Source organism: Psittacula echo (genome assembly GCF_963264785.1).
Source record: "Psittacula echo genome assembly, chromosome: 4".
NCBI classification, from domain to species: Eukaryota; Metazoa; Chordata; class Aves; order Psittaciformes; family Psittacidae; genus Psittacula; species Psittacula echo.
Genome location: NC_137738.1, coordinates 50576323 through 50595144, shown reverse-complemented (window position 1 = coordinate 50595144; position 18822 = coordinate 50576323). Strand labels below are relative to the sequence as shown.

General features: G+C 37.1%; 1 protein-coding gene across 1 annotated transcript in view; it reads left to right on the top strand.

The window, feature by feature from the left end:
- LAMA2 (laminin subunit alpha 2) overlaps nucleotides 1-18822 on the top strand; it is a gene marked incomplete at its 5' end in the record, with an annotated part of 387284 nt that overhangs the window by 230181 nt on the left and 138281 nt on the right. Inside the window, 5 exons of the mRNA XM_080616795.1 lie at nucleotides 209-336; nucleotides 5377-5463; nucleotides 11654-11865; nucleotides 16257-16363; nucleotides 17362-17625. Of these exons, the coding sequence (XP_080472921.1) occupies nucleotides 209-336; nucleotides 5377-5463; nucleotides 11654-11865; nucleotides 16257-16363; nucleotides 17362-17625 (798 nt within the window). The remainder of the gene's footprint in view (nucleotides 1-208; nucleotides 337-5376; nucleotides 5464-11653; nucleotides 11866-16256; nucleotides 16364-17361; nucleotides 17626-18822) is intronic.

Here is an 18822-nt window from a genome sequence, read left to right as displayed (position 1 = left end):
ATCCAAAACCCCACAAAATACCTGATACATATGAAGTATTCAGTCTGGAAGCTAACCTCTAAAACTTTCTCAAACAGCAGCAGAAGTTTAGAATATATGTTGCAGACCTCTTACAATCTTGAGAAGATGGATGGGTGAATGACCTTTAAGGATTTTTCCATATGTAAGTTTTCTAATTGCGAATTTGTGCTTTTTGTTTTCTGTTTAGGACTGCAAACACAACACAGGTGGTTCATACTGTGATAGATGTCTTCCTGGCTTCTATGGTGATCCTACTAAAGGGACAGCTGAAGATTGTCTATTGTGTGCTTGCCCCCTAAATATACCTTCCAACAAGTAATATGCATATTTATTGTGTATTACACTTTTTTACTTATTAAGTTGCATACCTTTTTAATTTATACTTCTGCATGTGCACTTAAGATTATTTTTTCTGTTTTATTTAATAACATGTCCTGCAATAAAAACTTCTCGGTTTTTATATAATCGCAAAGAGCACTTAGCTTCCCAGGAAGGCAAAAGTCAAGAAAAAGACTGGGTGAGACTAGGCTAGAAAGAACAACACAGATTTTGGATGACTGCTCTTTGAATCAAAAACTAGTGTTTGTTTTTCTGTTCTCCTTAAGAGTCTTCTAGTTTTAAAGCTAAGTTTATAAATTTGACATGTCAGATTTTTTTAATAATTGAATTTAAAATCAATTCATGTTGCTCAAATAAAGTAGAGATTTCTTCTGCTTTAATTTTCCTTTTCTTCTGGTCAACATTCATTTGATTCATTTGGAGTCTGAATTCAGCCTTAGATCTTACAAGTGAACATATTTTGTCAGCATATCTTGCAAAAATCGCTATAAATTTGTTTTATTAAATAAAAAGAATAGTGAAAAATTAACCAAAACTCTGAGAACAAATGTTTCCTTCATTATAAAAGCTTTTATGTCCTACTTCCTACCCATAATTTCATAGACGAAATAGCCTGAGTATTTTTTCACTGGTTTTGTCTCAGTTAGTACCTGGAAAATAACAATATTAAAATCATTTGACATGATGTAGTTGAAGAAAATTGTTCTGAATCTTGTTTGGTTATTTTTTCTTGTGCATATAAAAATAATGGAATTTAAGAATATCAGTTCAAATTAGCTCATTTGGTTTGTGACATCCAGCATGGCTTTAGAGAAAAGGAGCCCGGGTGCAAGTAGCACATGTCCAGATTACACAAAAGAGATGTTGTGGTGCAACACATGCAATAATAGCTCAGGAAGATCAGGAACTGTTTAGTATGTGTCTGATATGTTTGCAGTGATAAATAATGCTTGCCCAAATTCCAACACAAATTGGATGTGGCTCCCTTCTGAAAAGAATTATCATTAGTCCATATAAGCATTTCAGAAGGATTGTAGGATTGTACTGAAAGACTGTAATCTACTCACAGAGGCTGTCTTATTCCAAGCTCTTCACACAGCTTTAAAGCTTTAAGCTTAGGTGGCTATAGGAGCTGACAAAGGCACTGGAGTAATTTTTTTTCTCTCTTTAGCCTTGTGTCTTCTTTTTGCCCCATTTTTCCTCAAAACAGAAGTTGGATTTTATCTATGAAATGTATTTTACTATTTAAGAGTATAAAGAGCATTTCTTAAGGTTTACAGGGCAAAATGCGTGGCTACTACCAGCTCAGAGAGGGAGCTCTGCAAAATGCAAGTAAAGAAGAGAGCATAATCTGAGTGGCAGTGTGCCAAAAATAAGGCACAGGTGAACCAGATTCTGCTTTTAAGTAGTTCAGGCTAATACTGTTGCCTGAACAGTGAATAGTGGCAGTGTCATTTTAAAATTGCACTGATCTGGGCAAGAATCGTCTAAGCATTTATCAGCAGAAATTCCAGTGGATTGTAGAATGTGAGCCTGCCTTCCTGTTATCACAGCTCTTCAGTTGTTTTTGTTAGATATACGTGGGTTTATTATATCTGCTGCTCAGGCATGTTTCCTCTGCTTGTCCTCATTGCTTTCACATACTTAGTACTTCCTTGCACAGTTAATTAAATAACTTTCACTTATTTGAGAACACTGTACTGACAAAACTGGAAAAACACTGTCACATTTATTTCTTGTGCAGATGTGTAGCAAACAAATCAAATAGATTAAATTTAGGTTTTTATTGGCAAAATGCCTGGAGACCTCTATTACATATTCATTAGAGTTCTGTCTGCTTTACTTTCCTTTTTTTGAAATTAAACAAGAGAGTCCTCTTTTTAATATTTAATTTTCTTTAAAAATATAGCTATGTAATACAGATGTAGTATATGTCATGTTATTGCTGAATAACCTAACAAGTGACTGATTTATGTACAAATGATTATTAATAGCTGTCTATAGATTTCAATTCCTGTAATATATAATTCCTAATATGGTGTGAGAAGACATCTGTAGGTATCAAGCTTAATACTAAGTTCCTGGTACATGGAGAATATTGTCCTTGTAATGAGCCTCTGAGATATATTTCTGTTAAATTTGTTTTGTCTTTTACAGCAGTGTCATTTCTTTATGATGCTTATAATGGTTGCCATCACTATTTTCACAGCATCTGGGTCTTTTTGTTTGCAGTGCCACATAAGATGGAGAACTATTCTATCCATTTTAGAAATGTGGTGGTGATGCTGGTGCTCTGTAGTGAACTTAAGCTGATTTAACTGCTGCTCATTCCTTCTCTTGTTTCCTAATGGAAGCAGTTTCCATATGCAATCATTGAAGCCAATCATAAAACTGCTTCTGAAGCACAACAGTGATAAGTGACTTGCCATATGTCAGAAAAGAATGCTTGGAAAAATCAGGAAACTAAAATTAAGTTGTCTAAGCTTGTTTTTTGGATCCTGGGCTATATTTTCCTCATTTTGCATATGTCTCCATATTTTCACTTATATAATGCAAATTAGATCAATATCTATATTACAAATGGCATATGTAATGCAATTCTTCATCTTACCTCTTCTCATTAACTCTTACAAACTATTCTAACATTCTTAGTCTTTAAGGAGTTTCAAATAAACTGAATTTTTTTCCCCCATAGAAATTATCAGACATTCTACTATATAATACTTGCTACCAAATGTAGATGTCTGGGATAATTACTGCTTTTCTCCTGAAGTGGCAATAAATTTAATATGGATAATGAAGACCCTGACAGGGATGTTTTACCACTGGAAATGGGAGCTAGAAGATATCTCACTCAGCCTGGGAAGGTCACAAGTAAACCCGTAGCATGTGAACTGGGAATTCGTGATGGTCTCAGATTTTTGTTGTTTTCTTTGAAAATTAAGTAAAATCACAAATTTATTCCCAAGAGATGGCTTTTATAACAGAGTTGTAAGCCTTCAGGAAGCCCTGTCTCCCAACATAGACCTATCACATATATACCCATACTGTGTCTTCATACTTGTCCCATGTGTGACTGGTCTTAATGTTGTGGCATTATATTGTTACCTTCAGTAAAAACTGAAAAGAGTGATTATGAATCAAGAGGGACTAAGATTTTTTTGAAGCTTGCTTTGGCAGATCAATAGATACTGTTCATTGGTATTTATCACTAGTGAGTAATGAGATTCTAAATAATCAGGAAGATAAATCCCCCTCACCCTGCTATGACATATAACCTTTATAATATGTAGATGGGAATTTCTGAATGAGCTATGATAACATCTCCACAGCTTCCCATGTAGCTGTTAGAGAGCGTGAGGTTGAAAGTGACAACCAGGATCTTATTTGAAGTAAGTCAGGTGCTGCTGATTAGATTCAATGACAGTGCATGCCTCAGTAGAAAATTGCTTTCATTGCCATTTAAAAATATAACAAACAATTATTGTTTCTTCAACTGGCTCTTCATACATTTGTGAATCTATTCTTAATTGAATGACATTGCAAAATAACACAAACATAATCCTTATGGGATAGAGGAAAATCCCAATACCTGTCTAAGTTTACTGGACCTGACCTTCCCACATTTTTCTTACTGATCTCATGTGGGATAACTTGCCCCATGACAGGCAGTATATTTTTAAATGGAAATAATCTATAGCAAAGAGAATAAAGAGTAACTGATGTCAGACCATAAGAACAATGACTCTTGAGAAGTGGAGTTCAGCAGGTGATCACGTTACATGATACTAGTAAGGTTTTTCTGTCTTCCCTGTGCCTCCTCTTTTCCAGCAACTTTCATCCTATATCCTGCTTTAGTTTATCCATGGTCAGATTATGTCAATTTGTCATTACTGTTGTCTGAACTTTTACCTTTAGTGTATCTTCCTTCTGATCTTTGTTAGAGCAGTTATATTCCTTTTCAACTTGTTTTCCTGGTTTACAAAAAGTAAGTGTAATGCCATCTTTTCAGACAGGTACTTTGTTTTCCTGTTGTGAATAGTCACCCTGCTATGCACCTGCGCCCATTCTTTTCTTTTTCTTTTTTTTTTTTCTTTCCTTCTCTTTTTCTATTTTTCTATTTGGTTGAACAGAATTGATTACCACTATGTGATGAGACTCTATAAAAGTGCTCATATGTCTCTGTCTCCAAAAATCATTCCAGAATGACAGAACAGGTTGGCTCTTCTTCTGTGAGGTATCTTTTAGAGTATCAGGAGATTTCCTCACAAAAGTGTGTTAAGGGAGAAAGAATATGGAAAGCAAAGTGCTAAACAGTTCAGAGGTAAACGTAGACATTGAGAGGTGGAGCTTGTAAATGCCTATGGTATCCTTATTTATATTTAAAAAAAGCCTCCACCAACAGCTAAAAATAAGTAGAGCATAGCAAAGAGGTAAACCTTTCTACATTGCAAGCTATTCTTAAACTTCAGCATGCCTGTCTGGCGTGTTGCTTGAGGTCAATGGCACTCAATTTACTCAAATGCACTCCCTGGGAAGCGCCACCAGATATTTCCCTTTTCACCCCTCCCCTTTCTTGTTCACTGGCTTGTTTCACAGCTGATTATACACAAAGTTAACTGAGCTTTCAAATCAGTTGTCCTTCAGCAAGATTTATATAGAGGCTGCATTACGGCATAGCTTGTTTTGCCAGGCCCTCAGGGGCACAAACAAACAGCTGTACATTCCTGCCTTTTTAATGGTATCCAGAGCACGTGGTGGCAGGCTCAAGTCCCATAATAACAGGCTATTGGGATGCTGCCATCCGTTACTCTATATTCAGTGTCACAGAAATAGCAGAGTCATTCCAAATTCAATTTGCTGGAGTCAAACCACATGTCCTAGACCAGAATCATTTTGCCTGGGCACTGGTTTACAAATTAATGATCTCTGAAGTAGGAAGAGGGCTATGATGCTAACCATCTTTTCTTTATGCTTCCTCTTTGTCCCTCTTCTTACTCAATATCAACAACCCAGCTTTAGCCCGACATGCCATTTTGACCGAAGTCATGGATTAATATGTGATGAATGCCCAGCTGGGTATGTGGGACCACGCTGTGAAAGGTAAGCAAGCACTGTGCTTTTAACCATATGAGATCTGAATCAAAACTATTGATCACATGGAACTGTTCTACCTTTTTATTGCTTCCTGTGCATCTTCCTCTGATATTATGTCCCTGCTTTTGTATAGTTCTAGTGCTTGTTTTATTACTTTATGGTAAAGTACACAGCTTTCAAGCGGCATTTGCTGAGAAGTCTTTTTTAAAGATTCCTCTAGCTTTTCTGTCACTCTTGACATTTTTATAATTACTTTGTCTCTGTTGCCATTTAAATGTTTAGAGCATGGTGAATCAAATATGCAATAAATTACTGATGTCTCTTTTAGAGAAGTTAATATGCAGTGAAAATACAGTTCTCCCAATAAGTTATTTGTTGATTTTGGTTATTTTTAAGAAGAATATTTTACATTTTTGTTGCTTCTAGTTTCCCATTGCAGTCTTTATTTAGCAAGTAGAACAAGCTAGGTTTTAATGACAAAAGAGATAATTTTTGTCAAATACATAGAAAAGCTCAATATATATTTCCTACAGTTATTAATACCTATACAAAATACAAATAAAAATTATGTCTTTGGCTATGACAGGTCTGAGTGACATGTTAGTAGTGAGAAAGTTCTCCCCTGTTCTTATATCCTGTTATTCTGTATGAAAAATTTAAATGAAACAGAAAGCTAGTGTGAGTGTTGGTGCTAAGCTCCTAGGAATCCACTTCCACAGTAGATGAGAGCGCATAGACAAGGGATATCATCACTGTGTCTGTCCACCTTTGGCCCCTTGATATTTCACATGGATGGAACAGCTTTCAGGAGCAGTTAGTGTGCCAGGGTACCTCTGCGAGTTGTTTGGATGTTGTGATGAATCAGCATTGGCTCCATGATCGCAGTCACCTGTAACCCTGAAAATGACACCTTTGTAAGAGGGACTGGGGAAGCCTGATAACTAACATCTGGCTACAATTATTTACTCCATGAAAGGCCGTCAACACATGGCAGTTTTGTTTCTTAGTAGGCTTTTGCCATTTGGCACTTCTGTGAGCTGCTCGCAGCATTTTCCATTGTAAACTCTAAAAAAAAGGTAAGGCTTCTGAATGAAAATTTACAATATTCAGGCTAGGATGAGTAAAAGCAAGAATCAAGGAAGAACTAATCAGAAAAGCAGGAACCTGTCCATATGCTGTGAATGGCCCTCTAGTCCTGTCTTTCCAATTTACATTTACAACTACTTCCTTTTAACCCCCCTGTTGTGATATATCTGTCCTAAAGTAAGAGTGCAGGCTGTCACCTGTTTCTACCCATCATCACTGAGTCTGCCCTGCTGCGTGCTATTTCTGCCTGTCTTTTCCTGTCTATCCTGGAAGTCATCACCTTCTTTCAGCTAGTGGGCTGTAAAGTTAATGATGGCAGGAATAAATCACATCAAGAGCACTTTGGTGGCAGTTTGTCAATGTTGGGTCATTGACAGCTTCCATTAGCAACAAGTGCTATTTCTGAGTGGAACACAGCCTGTAGATGCAGTAGGATAGAATCTGAATAAATGTCAGGCTTAGATTTTAGCCTGATTTCCTAAGGAAATGAGGCTAGTGTGATCTTTTTGTGCATGTCTGTCTGCCTGCAAAGATACTTGAATTTCTAGGTCAGTTTCAACCAAATTTGACAGAAGGGTAGGAGGTCTCAAAGATAATTGATCCTGAAGGTTTTATTAAAAAGAAGTGGCTGAATAGAAGTTAATAAATCAGGACACCTCATAGCTAAGGGGGAGAATACTGTGTACTCACACCTGATTAAACAGTGGAGAATACATGAGAGAGAGAGAACAGAGAGATTATTGAATGTTCTGTCCATAAGAAAACTTTCACAGGGCAAGGCAAAAGCACTGCTGTTGCCTGAGGGATTACTCCCTGCTGAATAGCAACTCCTGCAGCAAATAATCAGCCCTTAGCCTTGTAACAGAGAGATATAAATCTATTGGAAATTAGGCCATTAATTCCAATGCTCATGGAACTATTTGCTTTTAATTGTAGCAAGTTGCTTGGAAATACCCACAGCTGTCAATAATAATGAACAGAAGGAAACATGTTCGCTTTTGCTATTAATAGTCATTGTATAACTTCTAAAAGGGTTTACCTGAAGTTCCCTTTCATTTTAGCAACTGCAGTGACAATTATCTAAGACACATGATTCATTAACTGAACAGTCCCACATTATCATGACGTATGATGAAGTATGATGAAGTGAGCATACGCAGTACTGTACTTATTTGGCCTCCAAAATTGTCTGGCCCCTAGGGATATAAGATGTATATGTATGTATATACATACACATCTGAGTTGTAAAATGTCAAAAAAATTTCTACTTCTCTCACTTGAAATTTTCAGGAAAATGTTGCAAAAATGTTCTAAGGGGTCCAGCTCTTAACACCATCAAAATAATTGCAGATATACACTGTCCTGGGAGATACCACATATCAAGCCCAGCTTCCCCGTTTAATCCTTTTCCACAGTAAATTAGAATTATGTTCTTCCTTTACTTGTTTTCCCAAGTGATATGAAGTAGGACAGACACTCTCCTAACTGCGTAGAAAGGGTGCATGAAAATGTCAAAAATCTTGAGCCCACCACATTTACAAAATGATAATATGCATTTTCCAACTACACAGTCTTGATATAGGTTAGAGAACAGAGTTTTAGGGAAGAAAATAAAAACTGGATGAGAGACTTGCTTCTTCTGAAGCACTCCTTCATTTATGACTGTGGTTCCAGTAATCTTTTCCTCCTAGGAGAGATGAGAGGTCAGTGTAACTTAAGTGTGGGGAAAAGGATGAGCTCGGTTATGTCCTTCCTTTGTCTCCCACTCCCCATTCTTCAGGTCTAGCACAGAGTGTCACCAGCCACAGGCCCTTGTGGGTCGCTTGGCCTGTGGAAAAGCCTGCTGCTTTTCCTAGCTAATATAATTCTTTCATTATTGCCAGAAGTACAAGTCTGTGTTTCAGTGCTGATGGGAAAAGGGTCAAACATTCAGGAGAGCTGGTACAAGTGTTTTATGCAGGATTATTTACAGCTTGCACTCTGACACTAGAAAATGCAAGATTTATAGTTGGCCATACAAGAATAACATCTGTGCCATGCACCTGAGTTAAGATTTTTAACTGTGTGTTCACAAGCCATTTCTCCACACGGCTTTTGCCCAATTTTGTGCACAGGTTGAACGCACGTATGTTTAAAAGCAACTGTAAAAATTTCCAGATATTAAAGTGTTTGGATTTGCAGCCTAAATTAACTCTGTCTCAAGGGTTTTTGTTCTGTTTTGGGTTTGGTTTTTTTTTCAGTAAATATGAAGAAATGTAGAAAATAGACCTGTGTTTGTGTTATATGTGTATATAAGCAGCACCACACAGGCTGCTATTAGGAATATTAACTCCATCACAGCCAGGCCCAGTACATGTACATATACATTTATATAGTGGCCCTGTATTTGTCACCAGTTATGCCAAATAGAAAGTGTCAGTCACAGACATACCTGCATTTGAGGCTAAAGGTGAGCACAGAAGAAAGAAAAATATGGAAACAATCTTTGTTCACTGCTTTTCCTCCTTTTTTTTTTTTTATTTTTTTAATCTCAGTGATGTTCCATTGCACTTAGCAGTTATTTATTTAGATACATATTTCACGTAATACATTGATGTAATTTTCTGTACCAAGTAAATTATTGTTTGGGTTGTTTTGGTTTGTTTGATTTTTTTTTTTTTAATTTTTTTTAAATGAACCTTTCCAAACATGTAATGCTTTGAATCTGAGAAGAGTAACTGAAGTAGAAATGACCTTAAGGGAATAAAGATGGAATTAGGGAAAGTGGATTTTTTTAATCTTCCCCTGCAACTTCAGGAAAAGTGGGAGAAAAAGTGAAAGAATTTACACATAGTTATATGCGCGCAGTTTTCCTTTAAGCTTAATTGGTTTGACTCTACTTTCAGGATCAACTTGAATCTGGATTCAAGATTATGTATGTGTATAAGTAGAACATAGCTACATGATGATAGTGAGCTTTGCTAATTTTAATTAGCAAAGTCTAAACTGATGAGGATGCAAAGAGTTATGGAGATCTCCTGCTATTAATAGAAGGAAATGATTAGCAGTGCATTTCTCACAAATCCCCGGAGTATGTTTTTCTGTGACCTGCTCGTTAAGTTTCTGCAAATACTATGAGATACAGAGCTAACCCTTAAATGAAAGTGAAAGAGGAAAATTAATACACATTAAGTGAAGTCAAATAGATTAGTAGTACCAAAAGATACAGATTTATGACAGTAATAAGTAAGAAAGATCTCTGCAAAGCATGGGTGAACTTCAAACATCATCTTTTTTGGGTAAAATAAGATAACTGCATAAATTATCCAGTTATTCTTTGGCTCTGATCAAACATGACTATTAATTGTTGCATGTGTTTAAGAGACATTTCTGACTTTTGAAACTGTGATATTATCACTGAAGAAAAGCCGATTTGTTTGGCAAAAGTAAGCTGAAAAGCAGTCTTTTGTGGTTGCTGATATATATTCTATATAAGAAAACAAAAAAAAGTGCTTTTCTTTGCAGGGAATACAAGGAGGCTACATTTGTGGCAGGTTCTGAAATAAAATGCCTTAATTATTCTAATGACAAGGCTTTGATGTATTGTTGCTATGAGAGGTAATTGTGAGAGAAGGCAATGCTAAAGGAGTAAAGCACAGTGGGCTAAATTGTGAATATTTTACTCATGTTCTTGAGTGCTTAGATGCACCCAAACCACTGGACTATTTATACATATTATTCATCTATGGTCTGCATTGTGGGTGTTTTTAGAGAACGGAAAAAAATCCTGCTTTGTGTGATATCTTACTACAAAAAACTGTTCAATGAGGTTCAACTCGAATTTCCTCCCTAGTCGCAGTTGTCCATTTTTATAATCATTGCTAATGATACTGAGTAATACTTAATAAATGTTTAGGTGACTTTGTTGAGGATCCAGTTGGAAGTTTCATGAGTTATTCTGGGTGCAAAGAAAAGGATAAACTTGATAAGTATAAAGGGACAAGCGTGAAAGCATAGTGGACCTCTGCATGTTAGGATGGTATGCAAAATCCTTGCTTGACCATACTGTCCATTAGTATTACAAAGCAGAGAGGTTATCAATGTACATTAGAACTGCATTCAAACCAACTTTCAAATAGTATGAAACATTAATTTATGCAATGTGTTTTATGTGCTTTCTGTTTTCTTTACACTAATTGGACTTCATCTGAGTTGCACATGAATAACTTCATTAGCTGGAACTGGGCAATTTTTCTTCTTTTTCTTCACTATCTACAAGTTACTCTTTCTGTGAAGTATGAGAAAATGTAATGGAAAGAGAAAGCAGACCAGAATATAAATAGAAAATAGGCTGTGAGATGAGTAGAAGTTTGCATTAAATATACACTCAGGTCAGATTCACTAACCTCTTTTACGTGGTGCTCTCAGGAAATTGCTGGTGGGCAAGATGGAAAAGGTGATATTGTTAAGCATCTCTGTTAAAATATGAAAGGTATTGTCCAAACCAACATAGTGCATGTAATAATGAGCGATATTTTTGTAACTTGCCTATATACAGAGATTAACAGTCCATTAATTAAACAACTCTGACCATGCAGTAGATCAGTGGAAGGCCAAGTCGAGGAGGATCTTGTTAGGTGAACAAATTTATGTCTGCACTACTTTCTAAGTCTGTTTTTCTAAACTAAATGGGGCAGAGGGTTAAAAAAAATCATCAAGCTTGCTGGTAAATGAGCACAGAACATCTAGGCAGGATGTACTGAAATATGAACTCAGTCTAACATAGAATCATAGAATACTTTGGGCTGGAAGGGACCTTTAAAGTCATCTAATCCAATCCCCCTCTTCTAGTGTGCCAGCAGACAGATTTTTTACTATGCTTTGTCTCGCCTTCAGTGCCAGTGACAAGATTTTTCTCCCACTGAAATCTAATTACTAGTGGAACTGGCAGGATTTCAGCTGGTATTGTATCTACAGTGTTGTTAAAAAGGAGAAGGAGAGAGAAAAAGACACTTAAGAAATACTTGAAACAAGATCAAATTATTTTTAGTGATTAGTGAGGCAACAAATTTAAATATTTCTAATAAGAGGATTATTTAAGGACCCTAACTGGCAATGTTTTTTACCTTAGGTGTGCAGAAGGCTATTTTGGACAGCCACTAATACCAGGGGGATCGTGCCAGCCATGCCAGTGTAATGACAACCTTGATTTCTCCGTTCCTGGCAGCTGTGACAGCTTGTCTGGTGCTTGCCTGATATGTAAGCCAGGTACAACAGGCCAATATTGTGAGAGGTGTGCTGATGGATATTTTGGTGATGCTCTTGATGCAAGGAACTGTCAACGTAAGTAATGAACTTTTACTACTACTGACAGTATTGATCTATCCTATAACCATGTTCCTGAGAGGAAGACTGTGCCTCTGTCTGTGTGAGTAGGAGAATGATACAGTATACTTACACCTCTAATAATAATAGTGTTTTACTTGCATTTTCACCTGGAAAGGGAGGCTTCAAAGTAAATAGAAAGAAGAACCTATTAAAAAACTTCCTGCTGTAGTTGAAGCAGTAATGAAGCAGACATGGAAAAACCTGGGAGAGTAGAGCATTGCATGAATGCAAAAGGTTATAGTAAATGTCAGATCTACGAAAATAAATACAAATAAATGAAAACAATTCACTATAAACACCGCACTATAAATGCCATAAGCCATCCAGGAAAATCCCATTAAGTAGTGAGATAGGTGCTGAAAGGAGGGAGTGATACTTCAGTTACTGAGGGGCCCAACTGCGGCAGCATTTGTGACCTCCCTTCTGCCTACATGACCTCAATAAGTGTTGGGAGCTGCTGCCTCTTGCAGGGCAAGATTCTCCTGCTCCCTGCAAAGCAGAGTCTGAAATCTGCTGACAGTTTTTCCAAGGTGCTCTGAAGGAAGATACCCAGTGCTGCAGCAAGCTACCACTTCTCAGCAGAGTGGTGGTATGTTGTTTAAGTATCAGCCCCAGCTCATACTTCCCTTGCAAAAAAAAATCATTGAGAGCAGATGGAAGATTTGATAGGAACAGGAGCTTCTGCTTCTGTAGGAGTCAGTGGCTCTCTCTGAGCCATTGCTGGCATAATTCAGAATGCAGCTATTGGGCAGAACAACTCCACTGAATACACTGAATAAAAGATGTTATATCAGGATAAAATTATGAAAGTAAAAGAGCTGGGCCATTGTCTTGCTGCTGCATGTGCAGGAACACAGGAAACTTCTGCAGTATTGCAAGCACTTGTATTGCATGCACAAAAGTCTGAACCACTGACATCCATTTCCAGGATTAATTCTGTTAGTGGCTTGCAGTTTGACAGTGAAAATACTAAGTTCTGTTGGACCACCTAAGACTGAGATGCAGAACATTGACAGGTTTCTCATCTAAGGCTAATAAACCTGGTATACATAAAGTCATAAATAACAATGCAGACATATACCTGTGTAAATGCTTTCCGTACTGGAAAATGCTGGATAAAAGCTGGACAATTACATATATTCCCTGCACAAATTAACAGTTTGGTATGAATGATGTCATAAAGTTAGGGTGTCAAGTGTGTGATATGATTTAAAAAGAAGGGTATTTCAAAAATTCCAGTAGCTTGTCTCTATGCCTGAGACATTGATAGGACTGTTGATTTGAATATTTCTACAGCAGTGGCAGCTCCTGCATGAGAAAGAGATGTAGTATGACGAGAGTTCAGAAAACACACAATTAAAAAAAAAGTATTAAAATAAATACATATTTAATGTAGAATTACAAGCTTTGCTTTTGTTGTTAGTATCACTGACAAGGAGAGCCCCCTAATGTATTCATAGCCTTGTGCTCACCATTACCTTGTATTCAGCTACTCTCTGGCTTTCATGTGGGTTTTCTTTTTTGCATATGATTTCCTTTGCAGACTTCCATGAAGTTTGCCCTGCAGCTACAATATCAGAGGGACTGTGCCTTTACTTTGTTGTTTTCAATTTCATTCCTTATTAAAAAGCCAAATCCAGGAGTATTGCAAAGCATGAATTTTGCTTTCAAATTATTGCTTGAAATGTTTCTTGCTCTTTCTCAGTAGAGTGCTCTTGTTGTGTGCAGTAACCATTTCAAATGACAGTACAACTTCATGTCACTATAGCGTCTCTAAAATTTTTGGTTTATCTGTACAAAATCATAAATCTAAGAACAACAAGCAAATGTCCTGGGCTTATTTGATTTGATTCTAGTAGGTTGTTTTTGTTGCGAAATAGCACAGTATGCTGCAGCAAATACCTGGAGGTTCTGCTGATGGTAATAGGGCTAAGTGACATGAGATGAATTAAAGCAAATATTCAAGTGTGCCTATGTGCGTGTGCATAAGGTACTACTATTGGCGGAGAGTGTGTAGGCTGATTATAAATACACACTTATAAATATTTATGCAAATTTAGAGACAATTAAGGATCAAGGGAAATAAGACAAATTTCTCTGACAGGCAGTGTTTTATTATAGCAGCCATTTAGAGACTTGGACAATAGCTAATTTTCCCAGTAGATGTGAACAAATGGGAAGGCTTTAGGTGAGATAAATACAATTTATCAGATTGAGTAACAGTTCATTAGATGCATAGCACTGACTGTATGTTTCTACTCTATGTACATACTGCCAGAGCAAAAGAAAACAAGCAAAGTCTTAACTTCCAAATTTTTCTAACTACTGTATTGCACTCAGTCGTCTGTGACCGAGTTAAGAATACATGGTATGTCATTTGCAGTAATATATAATATAAATAGGACAAGCTCACCTGCTTATAAAGTCAGTGTAAATTTTCTTTTTTATATTCGTGGTGTCATATGCCTGATAAGCAAAATGGTTCAAGTAAGACAGACTTTGTTTTTTGAGGTCTGGCAAAACATTTGGTGAAATACTGTTAATTTGTATTGAGAATTGTAGTTTGCTGAGTCTGAGGTTTCACATCATCTGTCACTGCTGACCATTTTAATTAGAAAAATACTTAAAACATATATGTGATACTCATCACTGTGTACAGTTCGAAGTGTTGATATGAATATTATGGTAAGAAAGGCTGTATACAGGATGAAAGAGGTACATTATAGATTCAGTGTTGGAAAATGAGAGTAAAAGGAAAAGAGAAGCGATGTTAATTATAGCAAAAGTGTTTAAAAATGTTTACATTAAACATGTAAACATTAAATGTAAACATTTTTTTAATATATTGCAAAGCAGAAAGAGATCGAAACCTCTGAAGGTGTTACCAGGCTGGTGTGAGAGCCCAACATGTTTTTGTTACTTTTTCAGAATACCAGACATCTTTGCAGACATTGGAGAAATAATGCCATGAACAGATTGGCAAGCCATGACGTCACTTTTGTTTAAAAAAAAAAAAAAAGGAACTTTTGCATAATACCTCAAAATGGGGAGAAAAACAAACAAAAAAGCTTTTCAAATTAAAATTAAAAATTGTAAATTAGCAAGTACAATAAAGTAATGAGGAAGCTTCTGTTGTAATAGTCTATATATAAAAAATCTATAACTGCTTTGTCTCAAATGGCATCTTGTGACATGCAAGTATGTGACCACCATGTGTTCACTGTTGGGACTCTTAAGTGTTTCTTAAAATGAAGCTGTCAGGTTGAGAAAAAAAACCCAACACATGCAGTCAGGGTGCTGCATGAAAGCAAAATGTGGATTGGAAGCCTGGCTTACAGAGTAGATTGATAAACACGTGTGGATTCATTCCCCTCTGGGGAAGAAAAAGGGGATGTGCAGGAACCAGCTCATGCTGATGGAGTTGGTGTCTGCGTGGTTATAGTCCCTGTGACACCAATCACATCCCTCTTCTGTACTGAGTGCTGAAGGGACTTTTTTCTAATCTCTGTATGCCAAAAGAATCATGGCTGAAGACCATAAAGGGTGATAAAAACCTTCCCCAAAATTTATTTTCCCCTAAAATACAAGAATTTAGAAACCAAAAGCATTGTTATTTTCCTCAAGAAACAGCAGTTCCTTTTCATAGCTGTTTTAAAACCTTAAGAGAGAGCATTGTTAGGCCGGGTATGTTTTCTCTGGGAACTGCAATGTTGTTGCTGAGACAGAGGTCCACAGCAGACAATGGTTGATCTCTTTTTCAGCTGTATTCAATGCTGCTGCCTGTGAGGAGGAGCTCTTAGTGGGGCTGAAGAGGTTACTGGTTACTGTCCCTTCTAGTGAGGCCCCTGGAGGTAACCTTATTATGGGTCCTCAGCCTGCCAATATTTCCTGCCTGTGACATTGTCACGTAATGGATCCCAGGGTAGCAAGACCAGTATGTGGTGCAGTAACACTCCCACCTGCCATAGCCACATTCCATATGCACCCTGTGTAGTGCTTGTACGCTTTATATTTTTTCATTCATTGCCAACGTGCTCATTACAAGTTTCAGGGCATGTACTCAGTAATGTGCCCTAAACACTCTGTTTTGATCTGAGAGCATGATATAAACCAAGTTGTTTATGAACTTGAGGCAAAATTTCTCACTGTGAGAAATTGTAGAAAATTTTCAAATTAATATAGGTGGGTTAAAGTGTGTTGCTACTGTATGGGAAGGGACACCTTCCTGCTTTGCTCAGGCCTGCCTTCCCGAAGGTCTCAAGGTGGCAAAAGCTGCGCTGTAAAAATTTGGCTATTTAATTTAGCTTTAGGAAAGACATTGACAGCTCCTTGTTCTTCCTCTACAGCCTGTCACTGTCACATAAATGGCTCCTTCTCAGAGATCTGTGACTCTCGGACAGGCCAGTGCAAGTGTAAAGCCAATGTGATTGGGCGCCGGTGTGATATCTGCAAGGTGAGTGACAAGAAGTGGTGTTTCATTTCAGCTTTCATCCTGCTTCTCATAACTAAATATCATTTGGGTTTCGCAAGATTTTCTTTTTGGTCATTTTTCACTTAAAGAGCATATATGGGTTGGTTGGTCTTACGTACAGAGAAGTAAAATGGTTGGGTTTTAAATGTTTTCTAAAACTTTTCTACAAAACACACAAGGTTGCATTTGCATGCAGTGAATGTATTTTAAGCCTCACTATGCATATCAGTACATTTTTATTTATGGTATTTATATTCTGAATGTTTGATATAAATAAATCAGTTAAAAATATTACATCTCTGGAGGATAATCACTCTATGAAGAGAGTTGCAAACTGTCTGATAGCATCTGATTTTAAAAAAAGCAAGATGCTAGTTTATTTCTGCTGTGAATGTTCTGCTTTTATGTTTTTGGGTTTGGTTTTTTCTTCCTCGGGATTTCTTCTTGTATTGTCCAAATAATTCTTTCTTTTTTTCTGGTGAAAGTCTTTTGCCTTGACATTGTTTTGCTGTCTCATGAATCACTGCAAAAACCAGTGTTTCGAAAACTTTCACAGAGTTGTCTTCAGGCTGCTAAGGAATGCGTTATAGCTGGCTGCATATTTCTCTAGTTCAGCCTAAGGACTAGTGGGTTAGGCCTGTGTCCTCAGAATACCTCCTTGTGTGTATAATTTAAAACACATTAATAATTCTGCAGAAATCACAAGGATCATTTTCACCCTTTAAAACTGTAATTCTTGAAGTTGTTTGCTTGCACTCTATTTTTAAAAGTATTTAAGTTGTCTGTCCAAAGAAAAATAGTTGGTATTAATGCAATTTGCACGAATTGCATAATGTACACAGCAAATAGCTTGTTATTACAATATTGGCAGTTGATTGGAATTAATCTTTGTTTACTACTATCTTTATTCCAATACTCTTTGATGTGGTGGTGTTTCATTATATTTACTTTCTAACAGTGTTTCCTTTTCATTCTTAAAGCCCAGCTACTTCTGGGCCCCAGAAAAGCTGTTTTGTATACCCTGTGGCTGCAGTGCTTTAGGATCTGTGTCACTACAATGTGATATATCAGGAAGATGTACCTGCAAATCAGGATTCATGGGCAGACACTGTGAAATCAGCAAACAGGTGCCTAAATTGAAAGAAAATGCACGAAGCAGTCAGCAGATCAGAGTCCCCCCTCGGAGATGGGGCATCAGCAGTGCCAGTGGGTGCCCACGGGGTGCTTACCGGGCTGCTACTCTGGTAATCAGAAACTGTGTGCATTGCATGGGCTGAAGTTTTGTACTTGCTTGTGTTTGGAGCTCTCCCAGGCTTTTAAAAAATATTTATTTTAAATAGGCCTGCTACAATATACAGAATTATCAAGAAATAGACAGGCTCAGAAGATGGGCAGCTTGTTAGGATACTTCCCCACTCATAGGGCTTCTCATAGTGCAAATGACACTATAGGCCAGAAGTCAAGTACTAAAATTAGTCCAAAAGAAGCACCATCAACAGCAGTATGCACAAAATGTATGGGTGATATGTATATACATCAATGGAATCAGTTGGATGTTCATCACCTTCGGGCAGAATAAGACTTCCAGTTGCGCCTTAACTGAAACTAGGACACTTCCTCTTCTAATAATTCAAGAACAAAAAGCTTAAGGAGTTTTTGAGAAGGATCAGCCCTAGAGGCAAACTGTTAAGATCTAATCTTAAAATATCGTACATAACTGATGTTAAAAGTCCTTGTTGGTGAATATGGCCAGTTATTTGAGCCATTTTTAACTGGGTGAAGTGCCCATTATTTGAATGTAATGCCCAAAATGGCAGAAGTGTTCGTTTTTTATCACATACCAACAAACAAACTTACTTTCTAAAATGAAGTAACTATGGTGCAATTGGTTCTAACAGAGCAGTGCTTTAGGAATGTTGAATTTTTCCCCTGCAACTGAAAACCTCCACAGTTACCACACCCTATTTAAAAAAATCCCTCGTAGTTTCTTCTCCTCCCCCAGACTCTGGAACCCATGCCATGTTTGCTTATATGGATTCCCTTGGAGCACATGAGCTTTTACCCATTTAACATATATTATGTAACTGTGTTGCCCACACAAACACTTGATATACGCCGATCCAGGGACACAATATAATAACATATTCAGAAAATTCATCTTATTTCCTCATTGTCATCCAGGATCTTATCTGTTGTTCTAAATGTGATTCTTAGAATTTCTGTGTGTAAACAAGCTTTGCTGAGGGCTTAACTTGGGGGTTTGCATGGCTGATCAAAATGTCTTTGACTGTGCAGAGCTCATCGCAGGATACAACCCAGCATGCTAAGGATCCTTTCTTCTTTCACGCTGTGTGGAGTGCTACTATCAGACTTTTTCTTACTTTCACTGTTATAAACAGAATTTATTAGATCTTATCAAAGTTTCTATTGAGAACTGAGAT